This window comes from Etheostoma cragini, chromosome 13 (assembly GCF_013103735.1).
Source record: "Etheostoma cragini isolate CJK2018 chromosome 13, CSU_Ecrag_1.0, whole genome shotgun sequence".
NCBI lineage: Eukaryota > Metazoa > Chordata > Actinopteri > Perciformes > Percidae > Etheostoma > Etheostoma cragini.
Window position 1 is genome coordinate 9,742,027 of NC_048419.1, and position 14,220 is coordinate 9,756,246.

Consider the following 14,220-nt stretch of genomic DNA (forward strand, 5'->3'; position numbering starts at 1 on the left):
CTTGAAAGGCTGTTCCACACTTCGCTCTGGAGCCCACAGTGTCAAATAGGATAAGAAATGTGCGAGAATACAAAACACAAATGTGATTCTAATAAGAAGCCCATGGCAGAAGAAAAAAATCTTTCTGCATGCTTGAACACTTTTACCTCCGGACAGGAAAAGTAGGGCAAGCTTCATTTTAATGTTCTTGTTGGAGAGCACATTGGTACTTAATTAGATTGTACTTCTACACAGTGTAAAATGTGCGTCAGCTGCCCTTTATGCAAGCCCTCTGTACCCAGTGCTTTTAGCTAAAGTAAGACATTTAACATCACATCACTCAATTTAAAAGGTCCGCTCACTATAGTTCACATGTACTGTATGACCAAAGTTGCGAGGCAGTACACATTGAAAGTCTTTAGGCCAAATGAGCTCAGCCAAACAGGCTTTAACAACCATCACAGCTCAGAATGCAGGTCAACCTACAGTGTATGTCATTATCAGTACTATTATCTAGGGGCAAAATTTAAATAATGGGATCACTCCAATTGAAAAATAGTTTTTATTGCAGCTTCTCTCACAACAAGCTGCTCTGATCACACAGAGGAAAACAATAATCCATGCTCAGCATTTTTAGCCTGCGGGGGGGGGGAAGCACAATCACATCTTGAATATGATTTTCAAAAACATGAGCAATAGGTTTGGTGGAAAAGGAGTTTTCCTGGATAGAAAAACAAAACAAACAAAACAAAACCAGTGCAGCAGATACAAATTCCATGAAACATGAAAAATATTTCAGCAACATGAGATAATTTACATGAATCCTACTGTTTTGTATGTATGATCAGTTTTGTTTTCAAGAGTGCGGCAATGGCAGCCAAAGTTCAGTCTTCACATGAAGCTTAACTCCTCTCCCACAATGAGTGCTGGCCTCCATCTTTAATCATCGTGGATGTTAAACAGTTTGGCCACCTCATTCAGATCTGCATGTTCCTCTCCATCCTTGATAATCTACAAAAGACAATTTACAAGAACCAAATCTTTATTTGAATTCCTTTTTTATGAAACAAAGCATTTTTCTTAAAAAGTGACATACCTTCCTTGCGATTGGCATCCTGTTAAACACGTTCCACAGGATAATGCCCACCACCACTTTGTCTCTCAGGTAGAAGATGACTCCTTTTCCATACTCGTCTTTGTTCTGCTCCGCGGTGGGAGCAAGCGTTAAAGAGGCCACCGGGCTAGTAGCTGTTTCCTCTGTTTCGCTTTCAGAGCGGATCCCAGTTCCTGCAATACATTTATCGGGTAAGACTAAATCTCAAACAGTTTTTGCTTTATATAGTTTAGCTTTCTTAAATACCTGACTTCTCTGTAGCAGCTTTAGGTGTATCTTTGGCAGTGGCTTTGGCAAACACTCCTACTGTTGGTAGGCTGCTGTCAACAATCCCAATCGCCTCGTAGCCTACATCAGGACCCAGGTCACTCCTGCAATAAAACATAGAGATTGGACAACATGTTGAGGGAAATATTATTATTTTTTTCTTTTCCTGCACTATGGCAAGTCATTGTAGTGCTGAATGGAATTACAGAAGACCTTTAAAAAAAACATGCTTTATTTCAAATAAGAGGCCTTTTTCACCCCATACATTCTAATTATTTTGATAACACTTTATGATAACCATCATTATTAGATGGCAAAGTGTAAAGTGAGTTCATTTATACACACACACAAACACACACACACACACACACACACACACACACACACTTTAATATACTTTAATAAAGGGCAAAACATGTATCATTGCTTTACCAAGCAATTACTAACCAATAACTATGAAAAACATTTGTTGCAACTTTGTAATAATCCTCCAGATAATGTTTCTAGACCGTTTACAGACCAACTAGTAAATCTTAAAGTGTTTAAACATTCACTGTGAAATGTTAAAAAAATAGTTTCTGAAAAAAAGGTTTACAAAAATTTTCGGAATCATTACCCAATACCTAATAGAGATAAATGAGGGATGTAATGTGTGTAACAATAAACTGTTAATTTACAGCACTACCCATAATTAGTAAACATTCTAAATTATAATTTCATTGTTTGTTAACAGTAAAATAACGGTTTACTAACAGTTAAATGACAATTAACTAAAGTTGAATTAACTACCAATTTACCATCTATTAATGATGGTTATCTGTTCCATGATTTATTTTGGTAGTTAATATTAGAGTAATATAGGTTGACACTGCAGCTAGACAGACTGTCATTTTGTGCAAAGTAGTGTCTACTACATTTTCTAAGCAAAAACAAAATTTCCTGTAAACTGCGTTGGAAATAGTTTAGCTAACGTTTCTCCTCCAATGTGAAGTACAGCAACTTCTACATTTAAAAACGGTGTATGAGAACATCACAACTCCTACTCTAGACACACACAAAACAAATAGGGCAGAGAGGGAACTTGTTAAAAAATGTAGATGTGAATGTTAGTGATGCCCCCCCACAGCCACCTGATGAGTTTCAAGCTGGTTGATGACCTGATGTAATGTCACAGAGATAATGACCTAAAAAAATGCTGCTGTGGTCCCTCTGCCCAAACCGCCTGTACACTATGTGCCATCACCCAGAAACATCCAGACCTATGTCTCAGTAAGATTTTTAGGGAACCTGACTGCACTTTGTCCTCTGTTACTGTGCCAACATTCCTGTGAAAGGCTTTGAAATATGTTTGACTTATGCATTTTTCATATGTAGCATTTGACCTTTGATTTTAAAATGAACTTTTTCAATGAGTAAACATAGAATGTAGAAGGGGGGGTATACTGTGTCTGTGTGTGTGTGTGTGTGTGTGTATATATATAAAAAATATATAAATGACCTGTGCTAAACTATTTAACTAAATGACCTGTGCCGCTAAATTATGATTAGGTGTTGTGTGGAATGCCCGGGAGGCGCTACAGCAGCCTGGTTCTGCCAACACATTACACTGGCGTTTATAGGAATATCAACATATTATCTGACTGGTGCATACATCATGATAGTTTGATTAATGGTCCTGTGTTTCTTTTGGACTGCCATGAACCCATGTTGTCAGCAGTGTGACATATGTCACCAGCTGCTTAAAACATGCAGTCACAGCATTCATCTGAGGAGTGCAGGCCACATTCCACACAGTAGTTCAATTTTTGGCTACTCCCTCTCTGGATATCTGGTAGTGTCCCCTTGTGATCACATCTAAAATTCTTTTAACAGAGTTAGTAAATGGCTGAACGCTGCAGTGCTGTGTTAGAAACTCCTATCCTAATGGCCTCTAAAGGCTGTTTAAATATTTTAGGACTTAAAGGTTATCAAGTTTAATGGCTTGAAGCTACAGATCTCATTTGCAAAATGGTTTGAATTTATGACTTATAAAAACCTTGTGTTAGCATCACTAGCACAACATAGAAAGTATCATAACACCCACCAGAACATAGACTGATGCCAGTAGGGTTTGTTGGCTCCGGTCATATTCTCTCCTGCTAGTCTTCCACTCACAACAGCATGATCGTGGTGCTCCACTCGTCTGCGGCCCAGTCTGATGTCATAGAAACAGGCAGCATCTCCTGCCTAAATCCAGACAGAAGGGGTTGAGGATCTGTGGCCAAGTTTACAATTCCTAACAATATTATAATTGCATTACATGGTTCCAGAGGTGCTTTGTTTCTGGACCGTGACCTTTATCACTAAAAAGACCATCAACTTCATGAAAGTTAATCCATTAATCCCTCTCAGCTACCTTCTGATCATTAACTTACCACCCAAATATTGGATCTAGCTTGCAGCTCTGCATTGACCCGAAAACCACCAAAGTCAGAGTCTACCTCCAGACCAGCTGACTTAGCAAGGTCAACATTGGGCTCCAGGCCAACAGCTGCAACAATGTGGTCGGTTTTCACCTACAAGGTGAAGCACAAGATAATCAGTAACTAAAGAGTCATTTACCAAATTACACTGGACTTGTACAAAAACCTGGACCTACCAAACGGCCATCCTTCAGTTTGATTTCTAATTTATCATCTTTGCAGACCACAGATTTCACCAAAGCTTCTGATATGACTTTCACACCCTCTAGAAAAACAAAGAAAGAATATTTGATTAAAGAAGAAATGAGGAGTGCAGTGTGCAACTAGATCTGAGAGTTCAGACATGCAGAGACATTACCACTCTTGACTTTTTCTGTTGTCCAGTTGCTCAGATACTCAGGCAACACTTTTCCCATGTTGCCCTTCTCAGGGAACATCTGTACCACCTCCAGGTCATACTCAGTGGCTGAAAAAAAGGAGAAAAAAGATAAGCAATCCAACACCAGAGCAACAACTTAATTGTGTCAAACATTAGAAGTGTGAACTATTTGGTCATTTTGTCATCTTGTCTAGTTGTCTTACATCTCCTGCCGAGTGCACAGGCCAGCTCGCTGCCCAAGAAGCCGCCTCCAATGATTGTTATGGACTTGACGTTTCTGGAGACCTTATCCAACGATTTGAAGTCCTCGATCTGAGGAGAAAAAAATATATACATCAACTTCACTTTCTTTGGGCAGTGATACATCACACTTTACTCTCAACATTTAAAATTGGCCTTGTACAAGTGTGTTAACTTGTCTATGCAAATATGAAGGGACTGTAATAAAAGAACCATAAGAAACAGTCACCTTAATAAAATTGAATTACAGAGCAAAGCTTTTGCATTTCCTGCTGTTTTCCAAATTTTAGAATTAAGTTATACTTTCTTAATTAAAGTAAGTATTTTCACTGGCTCACTGACCTATTCCAGAGTGTTGAAATCAACATTTAGAGAGTATTTTGTGTTATCTTACGCTTCCAAACAAGTTGTTCAGTCAAAAATATTGCCAACTAATTATTACCATTATCTCATACCTTTACTTTTATTCTAACAGCCAAAACGTGTCACTTTTTGGAGCTTAGTACTATCAGACAGAAATACCCAAACTAAAACAAAGATATCGCCCCCTTGTGGCCAAACACTGACCTTGCGGAACAACGTTGTCTTCTTCATCACCTCCTCTCCTGCTCTTTCAATGACCTGTAGATTTCTTGGCACACCACCTGCAGCAAACCATTTAAATTAGCTTCCACCAGGCTTAAACCACACATAGTAATAAACGCATCACAAAGAGGCTTACCTGTAGCAATCAAACACTTGTCATATGAAATCTCTGTATCATCGTCCAGTTTTATCTTGTTTCCTCTCACATCCATGTGAACCACCTAAAGTGGATTAAATCATGTTATTTGTTGTAAAAAAATCTCAATACAACCAAAAAGTACTTTTATGTCTGCCAATGAAATTCCTCACTTCTGGTATGAATACTACCAATTTGTACTGTATAAAATCATGAAATCAGCTCACTGTAGTGTCTGACTGTTACAAATACAAACCAACCTTTTTGCCGGTGAGAATTGCTACTCCACCATTTTCGGCACTATTCAATTCTTCTGCATTAATGTAGAATGATGGTGGCTGGAAGTAGATACTGGCAAATAAACACAAAAATTATAAAATCTTTAAACTTTTCAAAAAGAAATCATTTGGCCACTAATCAAACAATGCGAGTCATATATAAACCACTTAAACCAGTAAAGTACTGCTATCAATTGTAGCTGGTATTATGACAGTACCAAGTTGCAAAAACGCAGCTGTGTCCAACAGCTCAATCCTGGGGGAAATAAATCCTTAGCAGCACAGGAAATTGTAAGTTTTGTTGGAAATCAACAGTGGTTTGTTGTGAAAAAAGTAAAAAGGGGAAGTCAGTAAACAGAGTTTAGTCCACCTGAATAGAAAAAGTGCCACCTACAGAAAATCAAATTTTTTAATGGAATCAAAGAAATGTCACAGGACAACACAGTCCAACTGCCTGTAATGGCCACTTATCACAGCAGAGAAAGCCAGATTGTATGAAAGGCTCAGAGTCACAGTGAGACAGAAAGAATGTAAGGCAATAAAGTTGTATAGACCAAAAAGCCTAATGCAAGAAACCTAAACACACCTCCTTTCCTTTCCATTCCACTGTTTGAAACGCAGTGTTTCAGTCACACCGGGGTCATCAGAGAACCACAGTTCCTTAGAGAGAGGTGGTCTCATGTATGGAGGGTCTGACTCGTCAGTCACAATCAATACCTAGTAACAACAAAAAAGTATACACAGTACATGAGAAAAACCCACAGAAATGCCAACAACATGCCAACTTGGTACAACAAGGCAATTGATGAACTGAATGCTGACCTTGGCACCGGGGTCTCTGGCTCGAATAGACCGGGCAGCAGCAAATGAGGCAGTACCTCCACCAATAAGGAGGTAGGGGGTGTGCGAGGGGACCTTGAGAGAGTCAGGTGCAGGGCCACCTAGAGTTTGCATGAGAGAGCGACAGCGAGCACGAAAGAGTGAGCGTAACAGAGAGAGAAAGGCAAAAAGCAGAACAGAGACACAGTCAGTGCATGATCTAGGCGGATCAACAGTACCCATGACAAATGCACCTGAAAAGGAGTAAATGGAAAAAGAAAAAAAGGTTTTCATGTGAGTGAGATTAACCTTTATCATTACAGAAATCCAAAGAATGTGAAAAAGACATTAACAAGGAGGGGAAAAGAGCTGTAATTAGAAGACAATGTTAAAAAATACTTATAGGTGTTTGAAATAAACAAATTAGGAAAAGTATGAGTGTCTGCCCACTGCCCCGCTCCAAACGAGGCTAAGCTGTGGTCTTACCACTCTCTGCCACAACTTCAGGTTGAGGCTCGGTTGGCTCTGCTGCGGGGCTTTCTGCTGCTGCAGGTTCTGTTAGTATGACCGGAGCATTAACCGGAGCATTAAGACTAAATCAACCCACAGACGTGGTAAATGTACAGTACATCACTGGTTCCATGTACAGGTCTAACTGGGTGCTTACCACTCTCCACAACAGGTGCAGGGAGCAACTCTGTAAGTGGGGACAGCTCAGAGGGGGGTAATGGTTCTGGGAGTTACATAATAATCTTGGATGCACTAACATTTAATGTGTGAAATACATCTTTATCTGAGCTGTAGTGTGTATCTACTATACAGCCTATTATCAGATGGACAAGCACATTTACAGTGGGGCTCAAAAGTTTGGGCACCCCACGTAAAGATTTGTATCAATGTGCATAAAGAACCTAAGAAAAGATGGAAAAATCTCCAAAAGGCATGAAATGACAGATTAGACATTAATATAATATGTCACAAAAAGTTAGATTTTATATCCATCATTTACACTTTCAAAATAACAGAAAACAAAAAAAAGGCATCTGCAAAAGTTTGGGCATCCTGCAGAGTTAATACCTTGTACTGCCCTGTTTGGCAAGTATCACAGCTTGGAAACGTTTCTTGTAGCCAGCATAGAGTCTTTCAATTCTTGTTTGAGGTATCTTCGCCCACTCTTCCTTACAGAAGTCTTTCAAGGTACTTGAGATTTCTCGGCTGTCTGTCACGCACTGCTCTTTTAAGATCCATAGATTTTCAATTATGTTGAGGTCAGGAGATTGTGAAGGCCATGGCAAAACCTTCAGTTTAAGCCTCTTGATGAAATCCATCGTGGAATGGCATCAAGTTAGTTGGCGAAATTTTTAATGAGTCAATTTTTTCCTATTCCTCGTGAAATGTTCCCTGTGCCACTGGTTGCAATACAACCCCAAAGTATGATTGATCCACCCCCATGCTTAACAGTTGGACAGAGGTTTTTTTTCATTAAATTCTGTTCCCTTTCTTCAACAAATGTACCTTTGCTCATTTTGGCCAAAAAGTTATTTTAACCTCATTGGTCCACAGAACTTGTTTCCACAATGCATCAGGCTTGTCTAAATGTTCATTTGCAAACTTCGAACACTGATTTTTGTGGTATGGACGTAGAATCAGTCTGATATTTTTCTTGGTCTTCCAGATCTTCCTTTAACTTCCACTGTTCCTGATGACGGCCATTTCTTAATTACATTCCGAACAGAGCATACTGGCATCTGAAAACGCTTTTTATCTTCTTCTAACCTTCTCCTGATTTTGTGAGCGTCAACTATTTTCAGTTTTCTAGACAACTGCTTAGAAGAACCTATGGTGCTGATTGTTGGGGCAAGGTCAGAAGAGTCTGGACATTTAAAACCTTAAGATTAACATCACCTGGTCTTTCCTGACGATGACTGAGAACAATTCATGATGCTGTCAAGTCTCAGCTTTCCAAAGGGGGGCGGTGCATGCTATAAACTCTTCAGGGTGCCCAAACTTTTGAAGACGCCATTTTTTTGTTTTCTGTTATTTTTTAAAGTGTAAATGATGGAAATAAAATCTAACTTTTTGTGACATATTATACAAATGTCTAATCTATCATTCATGCCTTTTTCTTGGCTTCTTAATGCACATTAATAGAATTTTTTACCTGGGGTGCCCAAACTTTTGAGCCTCACTGTAGATGCACCTGAATATATCCAACTGAATGAGTAAATTAATTACATCAGAGTATCCTTTCTTCTCAAATCTTACCCTCCTCAACTACAGGCACAGCAGCTGGTTCTGCTGACTCTTCTGGGGATGCTTCTACCACTGGCTCATCTGCTGTTGGTGTAATCCATAGTATGGGTTAAGATCACATTCTTTACTAAATTATTGGAGGGGAAGAATGTGGATCCATGCATTTCCTTAGCTTCACCCTGTTAACGTTTAGAAGAGCATGCACACTAACACAATGAGAAGTGGAAGCTGCCCACTGTGTGTTCTACAGAGAGCAGTCCACACCGTACCAACAAATATAACAGTTATATATGAAAGAAATAATATCAAGGAGCTGAGCATGGATTTTATTAGTTGTCAGTGATGTCCACAAGTACCAGGGACCTTTCTGTTTTATAAACTACTATGAAGACAATTTGCATCTTACACCAGCATGAAAAACTTCACAAAGAAATAAAGTCAACTTCAAAGGGCAGCTTCCAATTATGAAAAAAAAGTGCTATCCTAGGAAAAAATAACACAAAGTTTGACATTCACAAAAAATGTCAGACAGGAGTATTCCATTTGAAATCACAAATATAACAAAGCACACCAGGAGTCAAGATATTTGTAGAAAATAATGACCACCTTCTCTCTCAACAACTGTGTCCCACAAAAAGAGAAGTATTATAGTTCAGAAAGAAGGTAAGTATGTTAATGTCCAAAGTTGTACCTTAGTGTAAAGGTTAGAGGACACAAATGAAACCCAACAGAACTGAGCATGACAAATGCCATCACTTAACACACAAAAAAAATGTAAAAAAAAAATAAAAACACATACAAGAGGGAAAAGACAGCAACTTAGAAACAAAACATTTATTTATATATATATATATATATATATATATATATATATATATATATATATATATATATATATATGTACACCTAAGTATAGAGAGAGAGCATATAGTGGGGAGAATATGGATTTGATACACTGCCTATTTTGCAGGTTTTTCTACTTAAAAAGCTTCTAGAGGCCTTTAATTTTTATCATAGGTACACTTCAACTGTGAGAGACGGAATCTAAAACTAAAATCCAGAAAATCAATTGTATGATTTTTAAGGAATAAAATTGCATTTTATTGCATAACATAAGTATATGATACATCAGAAAAACAGAACTTAATGTTTGGTACCGAAACCTTTGTTTGCAATTACAGAGATTATACGTTTTCTGTAGCTGTTGACCAGGTTTGCACACACACTGCAGCAGGACTTTTGGCTCACTCCTCCATACGGACCTTCATGTTTAGGGGCCGTCGCTGGCAAATACAGACTTTCAGCTCCCTCCAAAGATATTCTATTGGCTTCAGGTCTTGAGACTGGCTAGGCCACTCCAGGACCTTAAGATGCTTCTTACGGAGCCACGCTGGTCATGTTGGAAGACCCAGCCACGACCCATCTTCAATGCTCTTACTAAGGGAAGGAGGTTGTTGGCCAAGATCTCACGGTACATGGCCCCATCCATCCTCCCCTCAATGCAGAGCAGTCGTCCTGTCCCCTTTGCAGAAAAGCATCCCCAAAGAATGATGTTTCCACCTCCATGCTTCACGGTTGGGATGTCGTTCTTTGGGCTGTACTCATCCTTCTTCTTCCTCCAAACAAAGCGAGTGGAGTTTAGACCAAAAAGCTTTATTTTTGTCTCATCAGGCCACATGACCTTCCCGCATTCCTCCTCTGCCTCATCCAGATGGTCACTGGCAAAATTCCCTGGCTTGAGCAGGGGGACATTGCATGTGCTGCAGGATTTTAATCCATGGCACAGTGTGTTACTAATGGTTTTCTTTGAGACTGTGGTCCCTGCTCTCTTCAGGTCATTGACCAGGTCCTGCCGTGTAGTTCTGGGCTGATCCCTCACCTTTCTCACGATCATTGAGGCTCCACAAGGTTAGATCTTGCATGGAGCCCCAGACCGAGGGAGACTGACCGTCATCTTGAACTACTTCCATTTTCTAATAATTGCACCAACAGTTGTTGCCTTCTCACCAAGCTGCTTACCTAGTGTCCTGTAGCCCATTCCAACCTTGTGCAGGTCTACAATTTTATTCCTGATGTGTAAAGGGTTATTCCAGCTCTCTGGTCTTGGCCATTGTGGAGAGGTTAGAGTCTGTTTGATTGAGTGTGTGGAGAACAGGAGGGCTTCTTAAAGAAAAACTAACAGGTCTGTGAGAGCCAGAATTCTTCCTGGTTGGTAGGCTGATCAAATACTTATGTCATGCAATAAAATCCATATTAATTATCTAAAAATCGTACAATGTGATTTTCTGGATTTTTCTTTTAGATTCGGTCTCTCGCAATTGAAGTGTACCTATGATAAAAAATTACAGACCTCTACATGCATTATAAGTAGGAAAACCTGCAAAATTGGCAGTGTATCAAATACTTGTTCTCCCCACTGTGTATGTGTGTTTCTGTGTGTGTGCGCATGTATATACACACACAACAGGTGTGTTTTAGAGCCTGCTTTTTTTGCACTAACTTGACTTTACAAGTTGGTGTCACATTTCTGACACCTTAGTTCTCTTTAAAGTTTAGTATGTGTCCAAAGTGTAATAGAATTATTTTTTATTTTTTTTACTTTTTGGTTCAAACATACTGTTTATAAAGGAGGAACATGTTACGCATGCATGTAGTGGTATATAGAAAAGAATGCAGACAACCTGGGGGTAGTTCAGTTGTTTCGGGAGCCGCTACTTCAGCATCAGGGGCCGGGGGGCTTGGCTCTTCTGGTGAAGGTGCTGCTTCAGGTTCTTGTGAAGGTGCTGCTTCAGGTTCTAGTGAAGGTGCTGCTTCAGGTTCTAGTGAAGGTTCTGGCTCTGGGATGACTGAAAGAGACATAAACAGAGTTATCAAACATGAGCTATTGAATGATTAACCAAAGAATGATATTCAACCCAATTTCTTTTGTGTGACATTCAGATGACGTATTATCAGTTAGACAAATGGTTTAAGGTAAGTCATTTAAACCAATCCTCCACTAATCTAAATGAAGTTTTTTTTTGTAGTCTCACCGAAGCTAAACTGTGCACTGTAGAGTCAGCTGACTGCAAGCCGATTTACACCAAATAATATTTAACTATGACAACAAATAATCCCTTTACTTTCTACTTAAGAGTGACAATACTGTATCACTCTTTTAAGTGGAGGGGCTTTTTTTTTTTTACAATACATTGTTTTTACATTGCTTTTAAGATGTTTATAGCTCATACACAATCTCTTTGTTCATTGAAATGAATGTATCATAGATGTATCCTTATTAACTTGTTAACAGAGTCGGAGATCGAGCTGTACATGTTAAGATAATAGCTACTCAGAAATGACATAGCAATCACTCACCCTCTGTTTCAGTGGCATCCACAGCAAGAAACAACAAGAAAAAACAGTGAAATTCTAATTGATCAGAACCACAAAAAGGCATCCCAGTGGTAAACTGTGGCTCTTTAAAAAAAAAACAAAAAAAAAAACATTAAAATCATTTAATATAAATTGCTCACCAGAAGACTCTGACTTGATGGAGGTGGCTGGTTCTGCCGTGGCTCTTTTATATGATCTGGAAGAAATTTCATCAATACGGTCCTGATATCTTTGGCTGTCTCCCTTGACAGTTCGGTATGTCTGCAAAAATCAAAGTTGTTTAACCACGAGTATTTGCAAACTAACTGCAACCGCTTACTTTTGATTTAAAATATATGCACTGTATGTTATGACGGACTAAGCTTACTCACGTATAGTGCACCACCAACGCCGGCTGCTCCAACCAGAAGGATGTACAGCTGGTTTTCCCTGCCTCCCCCTGCAGGCCCGGTGGACATATGAGCCACAGGTCCACATGCTGGTATTCTTCTACTGGTTAACCCTGAAAACAATTTGACAAACAACAAAAATATAAATTTGTAAAAACAGCATCAATTTCAGTCCAACAACTTTGACGGTGCTTACAAAGTTAACCAATTGGAAGTGAACCATAGTTGCAGTAGCCTACCTCTCAAATACACACATGACAAATAGCCTTACACTAAACTTGGACTCATAGAAGAAATGTGCTATGTTTTTCAAAATATAATTATCCTGTATGGCAGAAAACACTAAAACTGGAGCATATTCCACAGCTGGAGGTGCTCTCCAATCATTGTTTTTTGTTATGTTGATCAGGCTTATCAGGGGGCAGCTATCTGACTGACAATGTCACTTAATCAAATGATGTATTCATTGCTCAGTCAGGAACACCTCATTGTGCTATTTGGCAGGACACTAACAACAATGAGGGCAGAAGTCACAAGAATAAGGCATTTCCTTTCTATAGTTTATAGCGTGTGAAAAGGTGCCCGCAGTTAATGTATGGAAAAATAAACACATGACATCAGCTGTCTGGCTAACCATTAAGTATGAAGGTGAGGGATACATTGCTAGCCTGGTGAAAATGTGAAATGCGGTATGCTAAAAAAAGTGTAAACTATCTGTGTAAATGCTGCAGACTGTATGATATATTCACAGAATATAACCTGTGGATGTTGACGTGAAAAGATTTCTTACTAAAAGTTCTTCAGTTAAAGCATATTATTGCTTATTTGCAATGTAATATCAAAGATTGCCGTAATATTACATCTGGGTTTAAATTCCTCCTCAATGAAGGGATTGGCACACGTTGGTGTGTGTATATGTGTGCTCAGGAATCCTTGTGAGTTTAAAGGCTTGAATCCTCATTATAATCAACCTCTCTCATTCCTGTCATAACTCCCCACTGCTTCCTTTCTTCATCACTACACATTCAAACAATCTTCAGACATCCTATGCAGACTTAGTTTGTTCACGATGTGTTTTTTCTTTCAGGGTCACAGGGGGCTGAAAAGACGTGAGATTATACTGCATTCACTATCGTTGCTTTCTGCAATTGGGCATTATGTGATACCAAACATTTAGCTAGTGCAATGTGCTTTAAGGTAACCTAGTTTTTGAAGTGCCATTGGCTTCTGCATGTTGCCATTTGCTAATTAGCTCAGTTAATATTAGCTTTGTAAGAACCAACCGAAGGTCAAAATACTTACTAAGCTAACATTACAAAAATATACCCCGTCTGGTTTAAGAAAGAGTCAACATTGTGCAATACCATGCTACAGGCAATGTGTGTTTGAAATGAGTCAAACAAGGAGACACCAAGTTACCGTAACGTTAATTAACATTTGTTACTCAACTCAACGTAACGTTACCTGTTCTTCTCACATTCTGTCGGCACACAGTTGAGGAAGCTCTAGCAAGTGGTGCAAGCTTTTTCCATACAGTTCTACATTTCAGCATTGTGGCTCAGCTGCGCTGTAACGGCTCCCAGTTTACTAGCCGACTTCTCGGTCAGAAACACTAGCTATAGTTAACGTTATTCAGCCCTACACCGGTACACAACTAGCTAGCAGCACCGCGCTATACGCTACACGCCAAGGCCAGAGACAGGTCATACGTTTCAGGAGAGTCATGGGTAATTGTAAATACTCTTTGACCACGTGAGATTGTTCACCAGTGGAAAACTAAGTAGGATGAAGGCTTTGAAAGAAAGATGGCGTCGCCGAACAAACAGTTTCGTTAGAAGACTTCATTACATTGACATTTTTTGCTGTTATTTTTGTGCTATGACGGATCCGAGCAGTTTATTCACTTAGCTACATAGTAAAAGTGTGCCCTTTAGATTCAATTGC

General features: G+C 39.2%; 1 protein-coding gene across 10 annotated transcripts; it reads right to left on the reverse strand.

Annotated features, from left to right (window-relative positions):
* Positions 1-522: 522 nt before the first annotated feature.
* On the reverse strand, positions 523-14,002 carry aifm1 (apoptosis inducing factor mitochondrion associated 1). 10 transcript variants are annotated; one of them, XM_034889399.1, is made up of 22 exons: positions 13,741-14,002; positions 12,259-12,389; positions 12,033-12,148; positions 11,870-11,898; positions 11,346-11,358; positions 11,194-11,309; positions 8,525-8,596; positions 6,927-6,992; positions 6,746-6,814; positions 6,263-6,381; positions 6,027-6,157; positions 5,423-5,513; positions 5,163-5,247; positions 5,009-5,085; positions 4,405-4,513; positions 4,181-4,288; positions 3,999-4,087; positions 3,775-3,915; positions 3,444-3,586; positions 1,340-1,464; positions 1,076-1,266; positions 523-990 (listed from the first exon to the last, which is right to left on the reverse strand). In XM_034889399.1, the coding sequence occupies exons 1-22, from the start codon at positions 13,826-13,828 to the stop codon at positions 919-921; spliced, it is 2,181 nt and encodes a 726-aa protein (XP_034745290.1). In that variant the 5' UTR covers positions 13,829-14,002; the 3' UTR covers positions 523-918. The 10 variants fall into 10 exon arrangements, with proteins under 10 accessions (XP_034745290.1, XP_034745291.1, XP_034745286.1 ...); XM_034889400.1 differs by having other exon boundaries at positions 11,194-11,304; positions 11,341-11,358; positions 11,870-11,893; positions 12,028-12,148; XM_034889395.1 differs by having other exon boundaries at positions 11,194-11,358.
* Between the last annotated feature and the right edge of the window lie 218 nt (positions 14,003-14,220).